Source organism: Myotis brandtii, unplaced genomic scaffold, assembly GCF_000412655.1.
Source record: "Myotis brandtii unplaced genomic scaffold, ASM41265v1 scaffold893, whole genome shotgun sequence".
Taxonomy (NCBI): domain Eukaryota; kingdom Metazoa; phylum Chordata; class Mammalia; order Chiroptera; family Vespertilionidae; genus Myotis; species Myotis brandtii.
In genome coordinates this window covers 761,265-775,619 of record NW_005371660.1, presented here as the reverse complement: position 1 = coordinate 775,619, position 14,355 = coordinate 761,265, and the positions used below count along the sequence as shown (strand labels likewise).

Genomic DNA, 14,355 nt, shown 5'->3' with positions numbered 1-14,355 from the left:
TCACCAATCGGCTGCCTTTACCTTATGCAAATTCCATGAAATGTTCTCATGGGAACCTTTAGGGAAGGAAAGAGCTCTCTGCTCTCAGAGAGGTGGTGAGAGGATAAAGACAGATTCTGTTTTGAATTCCTCAGAACTATGGCACACCTAAACCAGCTTCTAGTTCCCTAAGACTGCTCTCGGGGCTTGTAGGGAATAGAAATATTAGGAGACAGAAAGAAAGAAACGTGTTCAAAGGAAGAAAAGAAGCTTGAGGGAATCCACCTTTGCTTGTTTTTTTTTCCCCAGAAAATGCACCCACTTCCTACATGACTATTCCTGTGTTTGTTCCCCCTAACCATTTGACACCTAGACCTTCATTTACAAGTCAATCTTTGACCACAAGGTGGCAGTATGCAACATAAAAATGCTTTGTTAAGGCATTTTTCTTGGGTTACAAACACTTCTCTCTGGGTTAAGTTGGTTCTTAACCCATAATATAAGAATACAATTCTATAGATTGCTTAGAAGCTGTTTTTTATTGTATTAATAAACCTAAAAATTCAGGCAGAACCAATCTGCACTCAGGGTGAAATATATATAAACTTGAAATACATAAACTTGAACATTTTATTAAACAGATTATAAAATTTTCAAATACACACACACACACACATTGTATTCAAGTTACAGTCATACATTCATCTGGTCAAAATGCTGCTGCAGTTTTCTTTATCAATACCAAAAGATGCTAATACCTTCAAACTATTATTCTACAGAAGGAAACATCATAAGCACTTGGAAATGGAACACACCATTGAATAAATTCCCTGCAGAGATCTGTTGGTCCGAGGAGTCTCAAATCGCAGTGAGTAGGTCTCTTGATCCAAGAGCAGAGCCATCCAGCCATCAGGGTTAGACAATGTGTCACGCACATAGTTGACAGTGGTTGTCTTATTTCTGCTGTCAGTCAAGGTTAAGTCATAAGAAACATCCGGAGCATTAGTTCTAGCGTGAATTTAAAAAGAAAAAAAAAAGGGTTTTAAGTTATTTGTTCATCCTGGATCTAATGTACTCTTCTTCCATCAGTTATGACTCATCTTCTATTCTCTCCATGTGTGCTGTAGGCCCCTTCTACTCTGTGTGTCTGTGGAGGTTCCAGCAGTCACTGCATGCGTCAAAACAGCCCAGTGCAAAGCTGTCCTTGCATTGTCTGTGCATGTCACTGGTCTGGTGGATTGGAGGTAGTAACGTTCATAACGGATGCCACTAAAATGCCATCTCAATGAATTCACATATACCAGGACTATAGTCTATTATTTAAAAAAAAAAAAAAGTCCATGACCAGAATTTTGCTGTAGACCAGGTTTCTCCACAGCAGAAAATATATTATATAGTCAGTAGATATCCTTATTGGGAGCAATGACTGAGAGCCAGAACCTGATGTGCCCAGACTCTCAGAAGCCCACCTCCCACTGCCCAGCAGGAATGGCGTCAGTAGCCTTCCCCAGAGGGAGGAGGTAGCTTGGCTCCTCGCTTGTGGGCTTGCACAATGCCCAGTGCTCACACCTACTATCGCACCTCAGTGTTGTTGGGCTTGCTTTTGTGCTTGTTAGCATAGGTTGTGAGATCCTTATGTTAGAGATATATTCTTCTTGCTATCCTGGCACTGGACCCTCACACAACAGGCACTCAAATCATGTCTACTAAATAGAGAAAGAATGCATGGAAGAGCTCGCCCAAAAGCTGGTGCCAATTTCCTAAAGGGTTTCTAGAAGGACTGCATTTTACCAAATGAAGAAACTGAGCCAGAGTGTGGCAAAAGTGTTAGGTAAACGTCACAGGTAGAATTATAAAGTTTTCATTTCCGTAAATGATTTTGCACAGCCCATTCCAGAAAGTGGTTTTTAAGACTTCACTAGAACATGAATAGGGTTGGCCACATGCTAAGACCATAAAAGAAAGTCAAAGTGGACAGGAAAAAAATAAAGCAAAATAAAAATCAATACACATTATGACTGTCCTTCCCTCTTTGTTTTAGTTTTCATAAGAACCTTTAACTGTGGCATTTTGCTGCAGGCAGATAATTAAATTCTCAAAGAGGAGGGAAATGAGATGAAGGATGTTGGGTTTTCAAAGTGAGGTGTAGCATGAGCATATCCACAGCCAATTTACAATCCAGTGGCATATTATAAAAGGAAACTGTTTTAGTGCTAAGTGCTTGGGGACTATGGTCAAATGGGTATAAACTGGAAATCTATATCTTATATGCGCTAGGTATATGAACTTGGGCAAATTACTGACCCTCTTCAAGCTTTCTTTTTTTAATTTTTTCAATGGAATCAACGGTAGAATGTATCTCATCTAGCTCCTGGGAAACTTAAAGAGATAACCTATGTAAAGTATTCAGTAACCATTAGCAAGCCAAACAAGATCTATCTACAGCTCATTTAAGAACCTCAGATGGGCCAGGTTTGCCATCCTGTGCTACTTATTTTAATGTCTAGAGGATTACTTGGTCATTAAAAAACACACTCAATACTTTTAGTGCTACAGAGCCTTGTAGGATTAAATGTATTTGTTTAATCTGTAAGTTAATTAAAGGGATGAAAAATAATCAGGGCATGGGGAATAAAAGAACTATGCTTTTCTAAGATTTCCCTATGCAGCATTAACGAAATCTTTAGAAAGTTTGGGGTGGGGGAGACTTCTTTCTCTCTTTGGGTTTAGGATCCTTAGCGTTTGTTTTTTTCACATGTATATCAGAATTTAAATTGGAACTAAAGAACAAGATTGTTGAAGATTCAACTCATGTTCTTAGAATCAGAATGGACATAAAGGTTATCTGTTCTGATTTCAAATCCATTGTAGGAATTTCCTCCATTTTTTATTCTGTCCCTTCTTCCAGTCATGGGATATTCACATTCTAAAATTCCTCCTCCATTTATAACATTTATAATTATTAATTAAAGGCCCAATGCATGAAATTCATGCAAGGGTAGGCCTTCCTTCCCCAGGCTGCCAGCACCAGCTTCCCTGTGGCACCTGAGACCTGAGTTTACCTCGCAGCCCCGGCTTCATCCAGAAGGTCATCCAGAAGGATGTCCGGAAGGACGTCCAGTCTAATTAGCATATTACACTTTTATTATTATAGATTTTTAATCTTTACATAAGCTTTAGAAAGCTTAATTTTCTCCCTTGTATCTCCTACCCATTTGTTCTCAATCATCATGGCTCAGCTTAATAGTTCAACTGGCCCCTTTGTGATGTTTCTCCCCAACGGGAAGTCTACCCAGAAAACCACATGAGTGTCAGAGGATTTCATGTAAACTTATTAATCAAAGAAGATAAGCATTTTGATCCTAAGTGAACAGAGCTTAATATGGTCAACCTCCATATCAATAGAATATTTGCCAAGAGGACTTAAACACTTATGTTTGGTGGTCAGAAAACCTCTTCTGGGCACCTACAGGCAATCTACACTATTAGTGAGCCCTGGTTTAGGAAAATGCTAAGGTTTTCTTATGGACTTTAATTTCTTATTTTTCCAGTCAAGTGCTCTCAATTAAACTACTTTTACAAATAGTTATTTTAAACTATAAACCAAAAGAAGAATTCTGTTATCCACCCATCTGTTTACATTTAATTTCAACCTATATTTTGTCACTCTTTTCTTAAGATATCATGCATACCACCTTGAAAATATTACCTCTATATGTTATAATATAATCTATTGGGTAGATATTTCCAGAAATGCTTCTTAATTCCAACAATGTGGCCCCAAAAATCCTCCTGGTCACTTCAACTAGACTTAGTTACTTCTCAATTTCCATCAGCATCAATTTTCAGGATGTAATTTCTCCTGGTTTAGTTTCTATAAATTGTAACTTCGATTATTGAAGAAGCCATTTTTCAGACCTTACTCTCCAGGTTCAGAAGGCCCTTATAAAACTGACCCCCTCTTCAAATAAGCAACTGAATCCTAACTCTAATTCATTTCTATTTGTCTTTAGGACTTTTTGCACCTTTCTTGTGATGCCATTTCCTTCCAAAGAGCATCTAATAATCTGATGCTAACCCCTTGATCAATCAGAGACCCACCATAGCACATTGTGGTTCTAAAGTATCCTTTCCTCTTGCTTCTTCATGCATTGCCCTATTCCTATCAAGCCACACCATCTCTCTAGCAAGGTTTATTCAGGATGCAATTTCACAGGCACTCACATGCAGCACCAGCTTTCTGTAATGCAATACGGGTAGAGGAGGTAAAGGTTATCCAATATACCCTTATCACAGCTAGAAGTGGAAAGAATCATAGGATACATTCTGAAAAATAAATCAAAATGTAAAAGACCCATCATCTCTCAGTAGGCAAGATGCCTTGTGTTGACCATCACCCAGGACCAAAAATTCAAATAACTCCCATCCTTCTAGGAAAAATGCTAGCAGAGACAGTGGTGGGCTCTTCTGAAAAGCACCCAAGGAACATCAAGAGTCGAAGAACACCATGAAGAGAATTTACCAACCACAATTGCTACAATTTTCGCTTGCCCTAAATAGCCACCAATTTCCCCATGCCCTAAATAGCCACCAATCTCCCTCTCTTTACTGTTAATGAAGCAAAGGAGCACAAAAGTATTTCTAATTTGGAGGAGCCAAGGGAGTCTGCATGGGCCATTAGCAGCAGAGAGCTTCATTACTGGGGGAAGAAGTCTCTCCCTGAACTTCTCATGGTTTTATGTGCAAGAAATCAGGAGGCAACCAGTCCATTTTAAATGTTAACCCTTCCCTCTGCATCAGCAACAGCTCCTGTGTACAATCAAAAAGACAAAAGAACTACAAACCTTTCCTTTTATCCACCCTGTTCAATGAGGTGCCTTAATTTTTGTTCTTTTTTTAAATGCCCAAGCTGGTTTTTAATTAAGCAATAGTTTCCTTTAGAAATATAGCACTGTCTGTGCACTTGATAAAACTTCCAGCCTATGTACCAATTTACAATACTAGTTGCATAAACAGTTATGTACTTTAGTGCCCATATACTGTGTGGAACTCTTGGATGTCTGCTGCCCACAAAGGGTTTGTTAGGCAATCAACAATACCAACGAGGACAAATATTAACACTCTGGTTTGTGTTTACCGTTAGCTTACTTTTCCTGAGGGTCCCTATCTCTGTGTATTAAGACAAACACTGCACTGAGCTCTAAATGCTCTCAAATTTGGAACAATTGTGAAATAAACACTTTGTAATTACACATCTCCTAAGCCAGACACATCATAATAACTAGCCTTAAATGGTGCTGCTAGCATATTCTGGATGTGAGGGCTTGCTGCTGATGCTTTCATCTTTTACTTCCCGAAGAAAACAAAATTGAAATTTGGAGCACAGCCAACAGATTGTTATAACACAGTCTGGGTTGAATGCCCTTTAAAAATACACTGGGCTCATAACAAGTCCTTGTCAGAAAACCAGCATCCTACCTGCAGACCTGCCACCATCCGGTGATATCTTATATGTGTCAGTTAGCTTTTTTTTATATACACTTTTTGATTGAGGTACACTTAAATATATCTCCTTCTGAAAATAAATCTAAAAAGAGGAAAGAAGCCACAACATTCAGTCTTTCTCCTAACCTTTTAATAATCCTTAAATTCACATTAAAAAAAAATACAGGACTGGGAGGCAGAGAGGCAAAAGCCATATGATTTAATAATCCTTGTGTTTCTGACAGGCAAACCCTAAGATCACTCCTCCATGACTTTGCAGATGTATAATTTCGCAGGTTATTTTTCAGAGTTGGTTAAAGAGAAAATAGTTTATGATAGACAAGCCCAAGGCCAAAATCCACCTACCACCTCCTCAAACATAGTCCCTACAGTTTTTGCAACACACTTAGAAAAATACTTCTTGCTTATTCTATCTTAATCCATGAAGAGAAGCAACAGATGTCTATCATCCTACCTAACATGATCCTTCCTATACCATTGCATCTCTTCTCCTGAACTATTGAATCTAGTTGGAATGGTTTCTTCAGAACATGAGAAGACCACTATTAAAACTACACACCCAGAAGGTAGACAACTACCTGTCAGGGATATTGAAAAATAATGTTATGCATCAGGCAAGGAGTTAGACTAAGAACCTTGTCCTCCCATACACATACACACACACACACACATGCACACGCACTCTCTAGACCAGCAGTTCTCAACCTGTGGGTCGCGACCCCTTTGGCGGTCGAACGACCCTTTCACAGGGGTCGCCTAAGACCATCCTGCATATCAGATATTTACATTACGATTCATAACAGTAGCAACATTACAGTTATGAAGTAGCAACAAAAATAACTTTATGGTTGGGTCACAACATGAGGAACTGTATTTAAAGGGCCAGAAGGTTGAGAACCACTGCTCTACACACATCTGGTGCTATGGAGGAGCTGACTGACACCAGCTCACAAGCTCATTGTCAGCCTCTCTTTCCAAAGCCAAGTTCAGTGACATAATTTGAGGATATTCCTCAGTTTGGGGGTTCATTATGATTTTTAGAGATTTGTCTATTTTACTTCTGTAACTTCTGCTGCCAAGAGAGGATAATGCTTCTTGGAATTTTTCTGTCTCACATAGGTTTTTCTTGATTTGGTTTTTGCTTTTGAGGAATGAACGGATGCCATTAGTGATGCTGTGCCTATTTATCCCTAGGAAGTAGAGTTAGGCGATTATTAAAGGAAAAGGTAGGCCAAAATTTCCATTTGAACTCTTCTTTACTTTTGCATCACAGAGGCAGGGGGTGCCTCATACTTTGAACACTGACACATTAAGAGCAGTTCTATAGGTAAAAACCGAATGCAAGCACTACAGGAGAGGATATTAAGCAAGATCTAAGAGTCAAGGTGATCAACATGAACATTAACCTTTTCTTTTCCAAGAGAAGCAGGGAAGAAGAAACAGAAAGCTTTGGGTAACAATGAATCAAAGACTATGTCCTGAATTATTCCAGATTCTATGACTACCTGGGAGGTTTACCTGGCGTAGTATAGCATCATGGAACTATACAAAAGTATTCCGTTTTTCAAGAATTGGATTAAGTTACAGTTAACTTAATTTCTTCTGAGTAAACCTAATTTCTTTGCCAGACATTTGTTTCTCAGAAACATAATAATCTCTAGTATTTTATTTAGCTAGTAGCATGTTTATATGTTGCTTTGTAAATCACCAAAATAAAATAGAGACTTCTTAAAGACAACATATACTGAGCACTTACTACATGTCAGGCACCAACCATGTGAGATAAATAATACCATTATGCCAATTTTACTGATGTGAGAACTGAAGCAAAAAGAGGTGGAGTAACTTGCCAAAAGACTACACCTATGAAGTTGGGGGAGGGGGAGCTATGTCTTTTACCTACAAATGATTCTTAATTACTTCTCTATTCTTCATATTTAAAAATTTATATCAAATATATGCATATGTCTTGACTTTATTTTATGAACATCCTATAAAAACTCGAAAAGACTGGCTCGCCAACCTACAACATCTTTTAAACTCCTCTAATTCCCCCCATACTCAATATAGTAAATAACTGAAAAAACTGATTTACTGTCATTTTAATAAGTCTATGACAATTGAAGGAGCTAGTGAGTACTATAAAGCAATAATAATAATAATAATAATAATAATAGTAATTCCCAGATGGTAATTTTGAGGGTTGACTTCTCATTCTCTTCATCACAAGTCTATGCATCAATACTTCCAGGGCAAGAAAATAATTGCCAATGTAGATTAACTGCTGATTCAACAGGGGTGGGGTAGGAGCAAAGTAGAGGAAGAATCAGTTGCTAAATAAATCATCTGGTCAGCTGATAGTCACAGGAAAGCAAATACCCAGAGACATTATGAAATGACAATCTTAAGTATTAGATGTTCCTATGAATTTCAGAAATAAAGACTGGAGATAGCACTTTAATCCTGGGTCTTCTGAAGAAAAGCTGAGTGCCATGGGCTCATTATAAATATGTCCTAAGAGAGAAATGGGCATAAGGGCACTAGAGGAAGAAGGTTTGGAGGAGTCCACAATTTTTTTACTTATATTTATTTGTTCAATACTAATTTTATAGAATCATTATGTTTCAAAATGGTAATAGGTACTATAATACAAACACACACACACACACACACACACACACACACAATAGAAACCCTATTCTTACACGGCATACCATCTAGAAGAAGAGATGGGAAATTTTTAAAGCTATGTAGGGTCTATGAATATTGGTTAGTGCAAGTATATGGAGCCAGCACACAGCAAGGCTATCGAAACCTGTACAGAAAACTCAGAGAAGTTTACCAGAGAAAATGACTTTCCTGCTGAGTTCAATGGAAGTTGAACATTATGAATTGAAAAGCACAACGAAGGTGAGTGTGGCTGAGACAAAATGCAAAGAAGGAGGGCAGTGTGTTGAGAGACGATGCTAGAATTATAAACAGGAAACAGGTCATAAAGGGCTCATGAGATACTTAAAATGTTGGACTTTCTTTTAAAGGCACTGGGAAAGCTTTAAAAGTTTCAAACAAGGGAATGAATGAAGAGCAGGACCAGATCTGCAATTATAAAGTTCAAGGATGGGAGCATAGCAAGATGGCAAGCTAAGAAGCTGTTGTGATTATACAGGTAAGAGGTATGGTGGCCTGGACTAGGGGAGGAAGTTGGGAAGGATAGAAGTAGAAAGACTCAAGAGGAATTTTTGGGAGAGGGAAAATGGACTGTACTTGGTAGATGATTTTCGTGTGAAATAAGCATTTCTCAGAATCCCCAGAGGGAAACAGGTCTGTGGATAAAGACTGTAAAACTGAGTTTTGGCAAGTCAGGTTTTAGATGCCTATTAAACACTCCAGTAAAAATATTTAAAGCATTGCTGTTCAATAGAAATATAATGCAAACCATTAATGAAAGCCAAAGACATAATCTTAAATTTTATAGTAGCTATATTAAAAAGAAAAAAAGGTGAAATTATTATAATAATAGATTTAGCCCAGTGTATCCAAAATATTATCATTTCAACATAATCAATATAACCAAATTATTGAGATCTTTTACATTCTTTTTTCATAGCAAGTCTTAAAAATGTGGTGTATAATTTAGAATTACGTCACATCTCAATTTTGAATGAGCCATATGTGGCTGTAATATTGGACAGTGTCAATCCTAAGGGCAGTTGGATTAGTGGGTCTGGAGCTCAGTAGAGACTAAATGAAGAAAACCTGGAAGCATCAGTGAATGTTAAGTGAAGTGGTGAAATAACCAAGATCACCTGGGAAGAGGATGACTTGAGAGAAAGGAAAGCTCCTCACAGAATCCTAAGAAACACCAGCACTTAAGAGACGAGGAGAGGAGCTTATAAAGGAGATCTGGAAGGAGCACACAAAAATGCATAGCTCATGGACACAGACAATGGGGTGGTGAAGGCCTGAGGCTGGGGGTGGGGGGGGCTAGAAGAGATCAATGGGGAAAAAGCGGGACATATATAACACTTTCAGTAAAGATTTTTAAATAAAATAAAAATTTTTTAAAAGAACAGCTCCAACTGACATATAGGAAAAAAATATTATTGGGGGTATTATACTCGTTCCATGTAATTATCCCTGTGCAAAAGAAAACATTTATCTAAATTTGGGGATGGGTAAATGTAATTTTGAGGGTTGACTTCTCATTCTCTTCATCACAAGTCTATGCATCAATACTTCCAGGGCAAGAAAATAATTGCCAATGTAGATTAACTGCTGATTCAACAGGGGTGGGGTAGGAGCAAAGTAGAGGAAGAATCAGTTGCTAAATAAATCATCTGGTCAGCTGATAGTCACAGGAAAGCAAATACCCAGAGACATTATGAAATGACAATCTTAAGTATTAGATGTTCCTATGAATTTCAGAAATAAAGACTGGAGATAGCACTTTAATCCTGGGTCTTCTGAAGAAAAGCTGAGTGCCATGGGCTCATTATAAATATGTCCTAAGAGAGAAATGGGCATAAGGGCACTAGAGGAAGAAGGTTTGGAGGAGTCCACAATTTTTTTACTTATATTTATTTGTTCAATACTAATTTTATAGAATCATTATGTTTCAAAATGGTAATAGGTACTATAATACAAACACACACACACACACACACACACACACACACAATAGAAACCCTATTCTTACACGGCATACCATCTAGAAGAAGAGATGGGAAATTTTTAAAGCTATGTAGGGTCTATGAATATTGGTTAGTGCAAGTATATGGAGCCAGCACACAGCAAGGCTATCGAAACCTGTACAGAAAACTCAGAGAAGTTTACCAGAGAAAATGACTTTCCTGCTGAGTTCAATGGAAGTTGAACATTATGAATTGAAAAGCACAACGAAGGTGAGTGTGGCTGAGACAAAATGCAAAGAAGGAGGGCAGTGTGTTGAGAGACGATGCTAGAATTATAAACAGGAAACAGGTCATAAAGGGCTCATGAGATACTTAAAATGTTGGACTTTCTTTTAAAGGCACTGGGAAAGCTTTAAAAGTTTCAAACAAGGGAATGAATGAAGAGCAGGACCAGATCTGCAATTATAAAGTTCAAGGATGGGAGCATAGCAAGATGGCAAGCTAAGAAGCTGTTGTGATTATACAGGTAAGAGGTATGGTGGCCTGGACTAGGGGAGGAAGTTGGGAAGGATAGAAGTAGAAAGACTCAAGAGGAATTTTTGGGAGAGGGAAAATGGACTGTACTTGGTAGATGATTTTCGTGTGAAATAAGCATTTCTCAGAATCCCCAGAGGGAAACAGGTCTGTGGATAAAGACTGTAAAACTGAGTTTTGGCAAGTCAGGTTTTAGATGCCTATTAAACACTCCAGTAAAAATATTTAAAGCATTGCTGTTCAATAGAAATATAATGCAAACCATTAATGAAAGCCAAAGACATAATCTTAAATTTTATAGTAGCTATATTAAAAAGAAAAAAAGGTGAAATTATTATAATAATAGATTTAGCCCAGTGTATCCAAAATATTATCATTTCAACATAATCAATATAACCAAATTATTGAGATCTTTTACATTCTTTTTTCATAGCAAGTCTTAAAAATGTGGTGTATAATTTAGAATTACGTCACATCTCAATTTTGAATGAGCCATATGTGGCTGTAATATTGGACAGTGTCAATCCTAAGGGCAGTTGGATTAGTGGGTCTGGAGCTCAGTAGAGACTAAATGAAGAAAACCTGGAAGCATCAGTGAATGTTAACTGAAGTGATGAAATAACCAAGATCACCTGGGAAGAGGATGACTTGAGAGAAAGGAAAGCTCCTCACAGAATCCTAAGAAACACCAGCAAAGAGACAAGAAGGAGAGGAGTTTATAAAGGAGATCTGGAAGGAGCACACAAAAATGCATAGCTCATGGACACAGACAATGGGGTGGTGAAGGCCTGAGGCTGGGGGTGGGGGGGGCTAGAAGAGATCAATGGGGAAAAAGCGGGACATATATAACACTTTCAGTAAAGATTTAAAATAAAATAAATTTTTTTTTTAAATAACAGCTCCAACTGACATATAGGGAAAAAAAATATTATTGGGGATAATATGCTCATTCCATGTAACTATCCCTGTGCAAAAGAAAACATTTATCTAAATTTGGGGATGGATAAATCCAAGCACTATGTTAGGCATGTCATCATTATGGAACCTCTGGAGAAAATGAGTCACTGATGTAGTTTTCCGAAATGAAGTTCTGCCTTACATTGGTAGGGCTAACTCCATCCCTGTCTTCAGGAAGGGTGAGCTGGGCAGATCAGATTGTTAGAAAGAGAAGCTGGGAAAAGAACAGGATCCTCAACACCTGTGGCTCCTACAGAAAGCCTGTTTTAGAACTGGTGAGTGAGGGAGAGAACAATGTAAGCAGCTCTCATGCACATCAAGTTTGTTGGCATTTTAACAAAGCATAAAACTAAACTCTGCCCTATAGAGATTGACAATTCTATACAGATGAAATATTTACATGCCTGTCAACCCAACTGCTAGGGTGGAGTCCAAGGAAGCTATAAAACAGGAAGCGTCACAAATGTGGGTACCCATCTGACTTAAAAAAGGTAGCGAGGGGCAGGGACAGAAGGTTACCAATGCCAAACAAAAAAACTAATAGTGAAATGGGACCATAGAGGGGGGGACTTCCAAGGAAGAAATTCCATTCCAATCATTTGGTTGTTCGCAAAAGGAAAATGTGGTGCCTTGTTTACACAGCTATGCAAGGCCACACTCTGGGACCTCAGGGTGAGGGAGGGGGTAAGAGTGGAAAGTGAAGACAGCAGGGTGCTTGTGCCATATCAGATCTCCATCAGCATGCAACCCCAAAAGATCATGACTGTGAGAGCTTTGTAAATCAACTCTTAGGGTGCTTGCTCCAGGGCAAGTAGCACAACAAATTAATCCTGTCTCCCTGAAATGCAGCAAAGTTTGTATCCACGCTGAATTCAAATTGCTCATTAGCTCTGACATATTCCTAATGAGGTTATAATGCTCTGGGACAAAGATCAAGTCACTCAGCACAAATGCGAGGGATAGAGTCATAGAAGGGTAAGGTTAGAAGGACCTGAGGGCAGTGCTTCTCAAACTTGAATATAAATCACCTGAGGGTCCTGACTCAGGATGTCTGGGGCGGAGTCTGTGATTCCCTCTTCCGACAGAACCCCGGGGAGGCTGGTGCACTTTGACAAGCAAGTCCCCAGAGACCATCTAATGCAATCACCTTATTCTAGAGGGGGGGACTCCAGAGCCAAGAGACATAAGTGAGACTTCCCTGGCGCTAACTCGGGATAGTTGGACATTTGTCCATAGACCTGTGGATCCACCTGAAAATTTGTAATATAATCATAGAGAGTAGAGTGACCAACCAGCCTGGTTTTCTCAAGACTGAAGAGTTTCTAGAACATGAGACTTTCTATTTTAAAACCAGGAAAATTCCAGACAAACCAAGACAAGTTTTTCACCCTAGTAAAAGCCTTTTGAATCAGCTTGGAATAGTGTTTCGGGATTATTATTTTTTTGACCTTGCCAGTCCCTAAGTGCTGCTAAGGTAAGCACCTGAGTGTCCTGTCCTAAAGCTCTCCAAGAACAGATGCTCAGTAAGATTATTTCTGTAGAGCCTTCTAACACCAGCACTAAGTGCCTCTGTAAGAGAGTGTCCCAATAGGTTTCAAAATAAGGCATAAAAAAGGAGTATAAAGAACACGACAAGTAAGTGTCATAGAAGCACATAATGTTCTTTTTAATTATACGAATCCATTTTAATTTTCCTCATTTGAAAAAAAATGCATCTAATTGGGGGGGGGAGTTTCAATAAGTGTCATAGAAGCACATAATGTTCTTTTTAATTATATGAATCCATTTTAATTTTCCTCATTTGAAAAAAAATACATCTAAGAAATAAATCGGGGGGGGGGGGGTTTCAACTGGGGGAAAAGGAGACATATGTAAAACTAGACAATAAAAAAATAAATCATTAACTTATAAATATGAAAACACTCATTGAGACACCTTTGGTAAAAATCACTAAAATAACAATAAAAACCAGGATGCATCTGTGAGAATTTTTAAAAAGTCATGCTCTGCACAATCAAAATGATTAAAAATTAAAATTTATCCCTCCACATTGCTATTTTACTCACTGGAATTGGACCCATTAACATTACATAGAATAATACACAGTCTGGACAGCAAAAGTAGAAAAATAATTTCAAATTAGTTGATGCTAGCAGTGTTTTACTAAGGCTTTTAAAACAGAATGTCAAAATACTGATTCCATAGGCATTCAAAATGCAGACTGTGCAATACTGACCACAGTGACTCACTCTCTGGACTTTACTGGCTTAAAACAGATGCCAACATGCTCTAGCTGAATCACTTGACTTAGTTAGTATTCCTGCAGTTAAAACACTTAAAAGGAAGGAAGGAAAGAAGTGTGGCTAAATATATACAATGTTTGAAACCGGTAAAAGATAGAACCCCAGACACTCAACAATCATTACCTGGAAATTAAAGAGGGCAGAAGCAACCCTATTATGCATTATAAAGATCCCAGCTGCTGACTTAATGGTAGTTTGACTAGCATAACCAAAGGGTCCTTGCTCCAATATTAATAGGAAATGTATTGTACGAATCCAATAGTTCATGAAATTAACAAGGAAAATGAACTGGAGTGAAGCAACTTTGCAAGTAATAGGAAGGCATCAGCTCTTGCTTCCCGGGAGCATATGGAACCCTTAAAAAGAGCTTGGGGAGAGTAAACATGTGTGAATGAAAATGGACATTATTGAAATTTTTAATAATACTTTTTAAAAAAATATATATT

General features: G+C 38.1%; 1 protein-coding gene across 1 annotated transcript in view; it reads right to left on the bottom strand.

Annotated features, from left to right (window-relative positions):
• The window catches only part of PKHD1 (polycystic kidney and hepatic disease 1 (autosomal recessive)), a 438,226-nt gene that overhangs the window by 203,156 nt on the left and 220,715 nt on the right, over positions 1-14,355 (bottom strand). Inside the window, exon 48 of the mRNA XM_014532447.1 lies at positions 795-987. Coding sequence (XP_014387933.1) covers positions 795-987 — 193 coding nt within the window. The remainder of the gene's footprint in view (positions 1-794; positions 988-14,355) is intronic.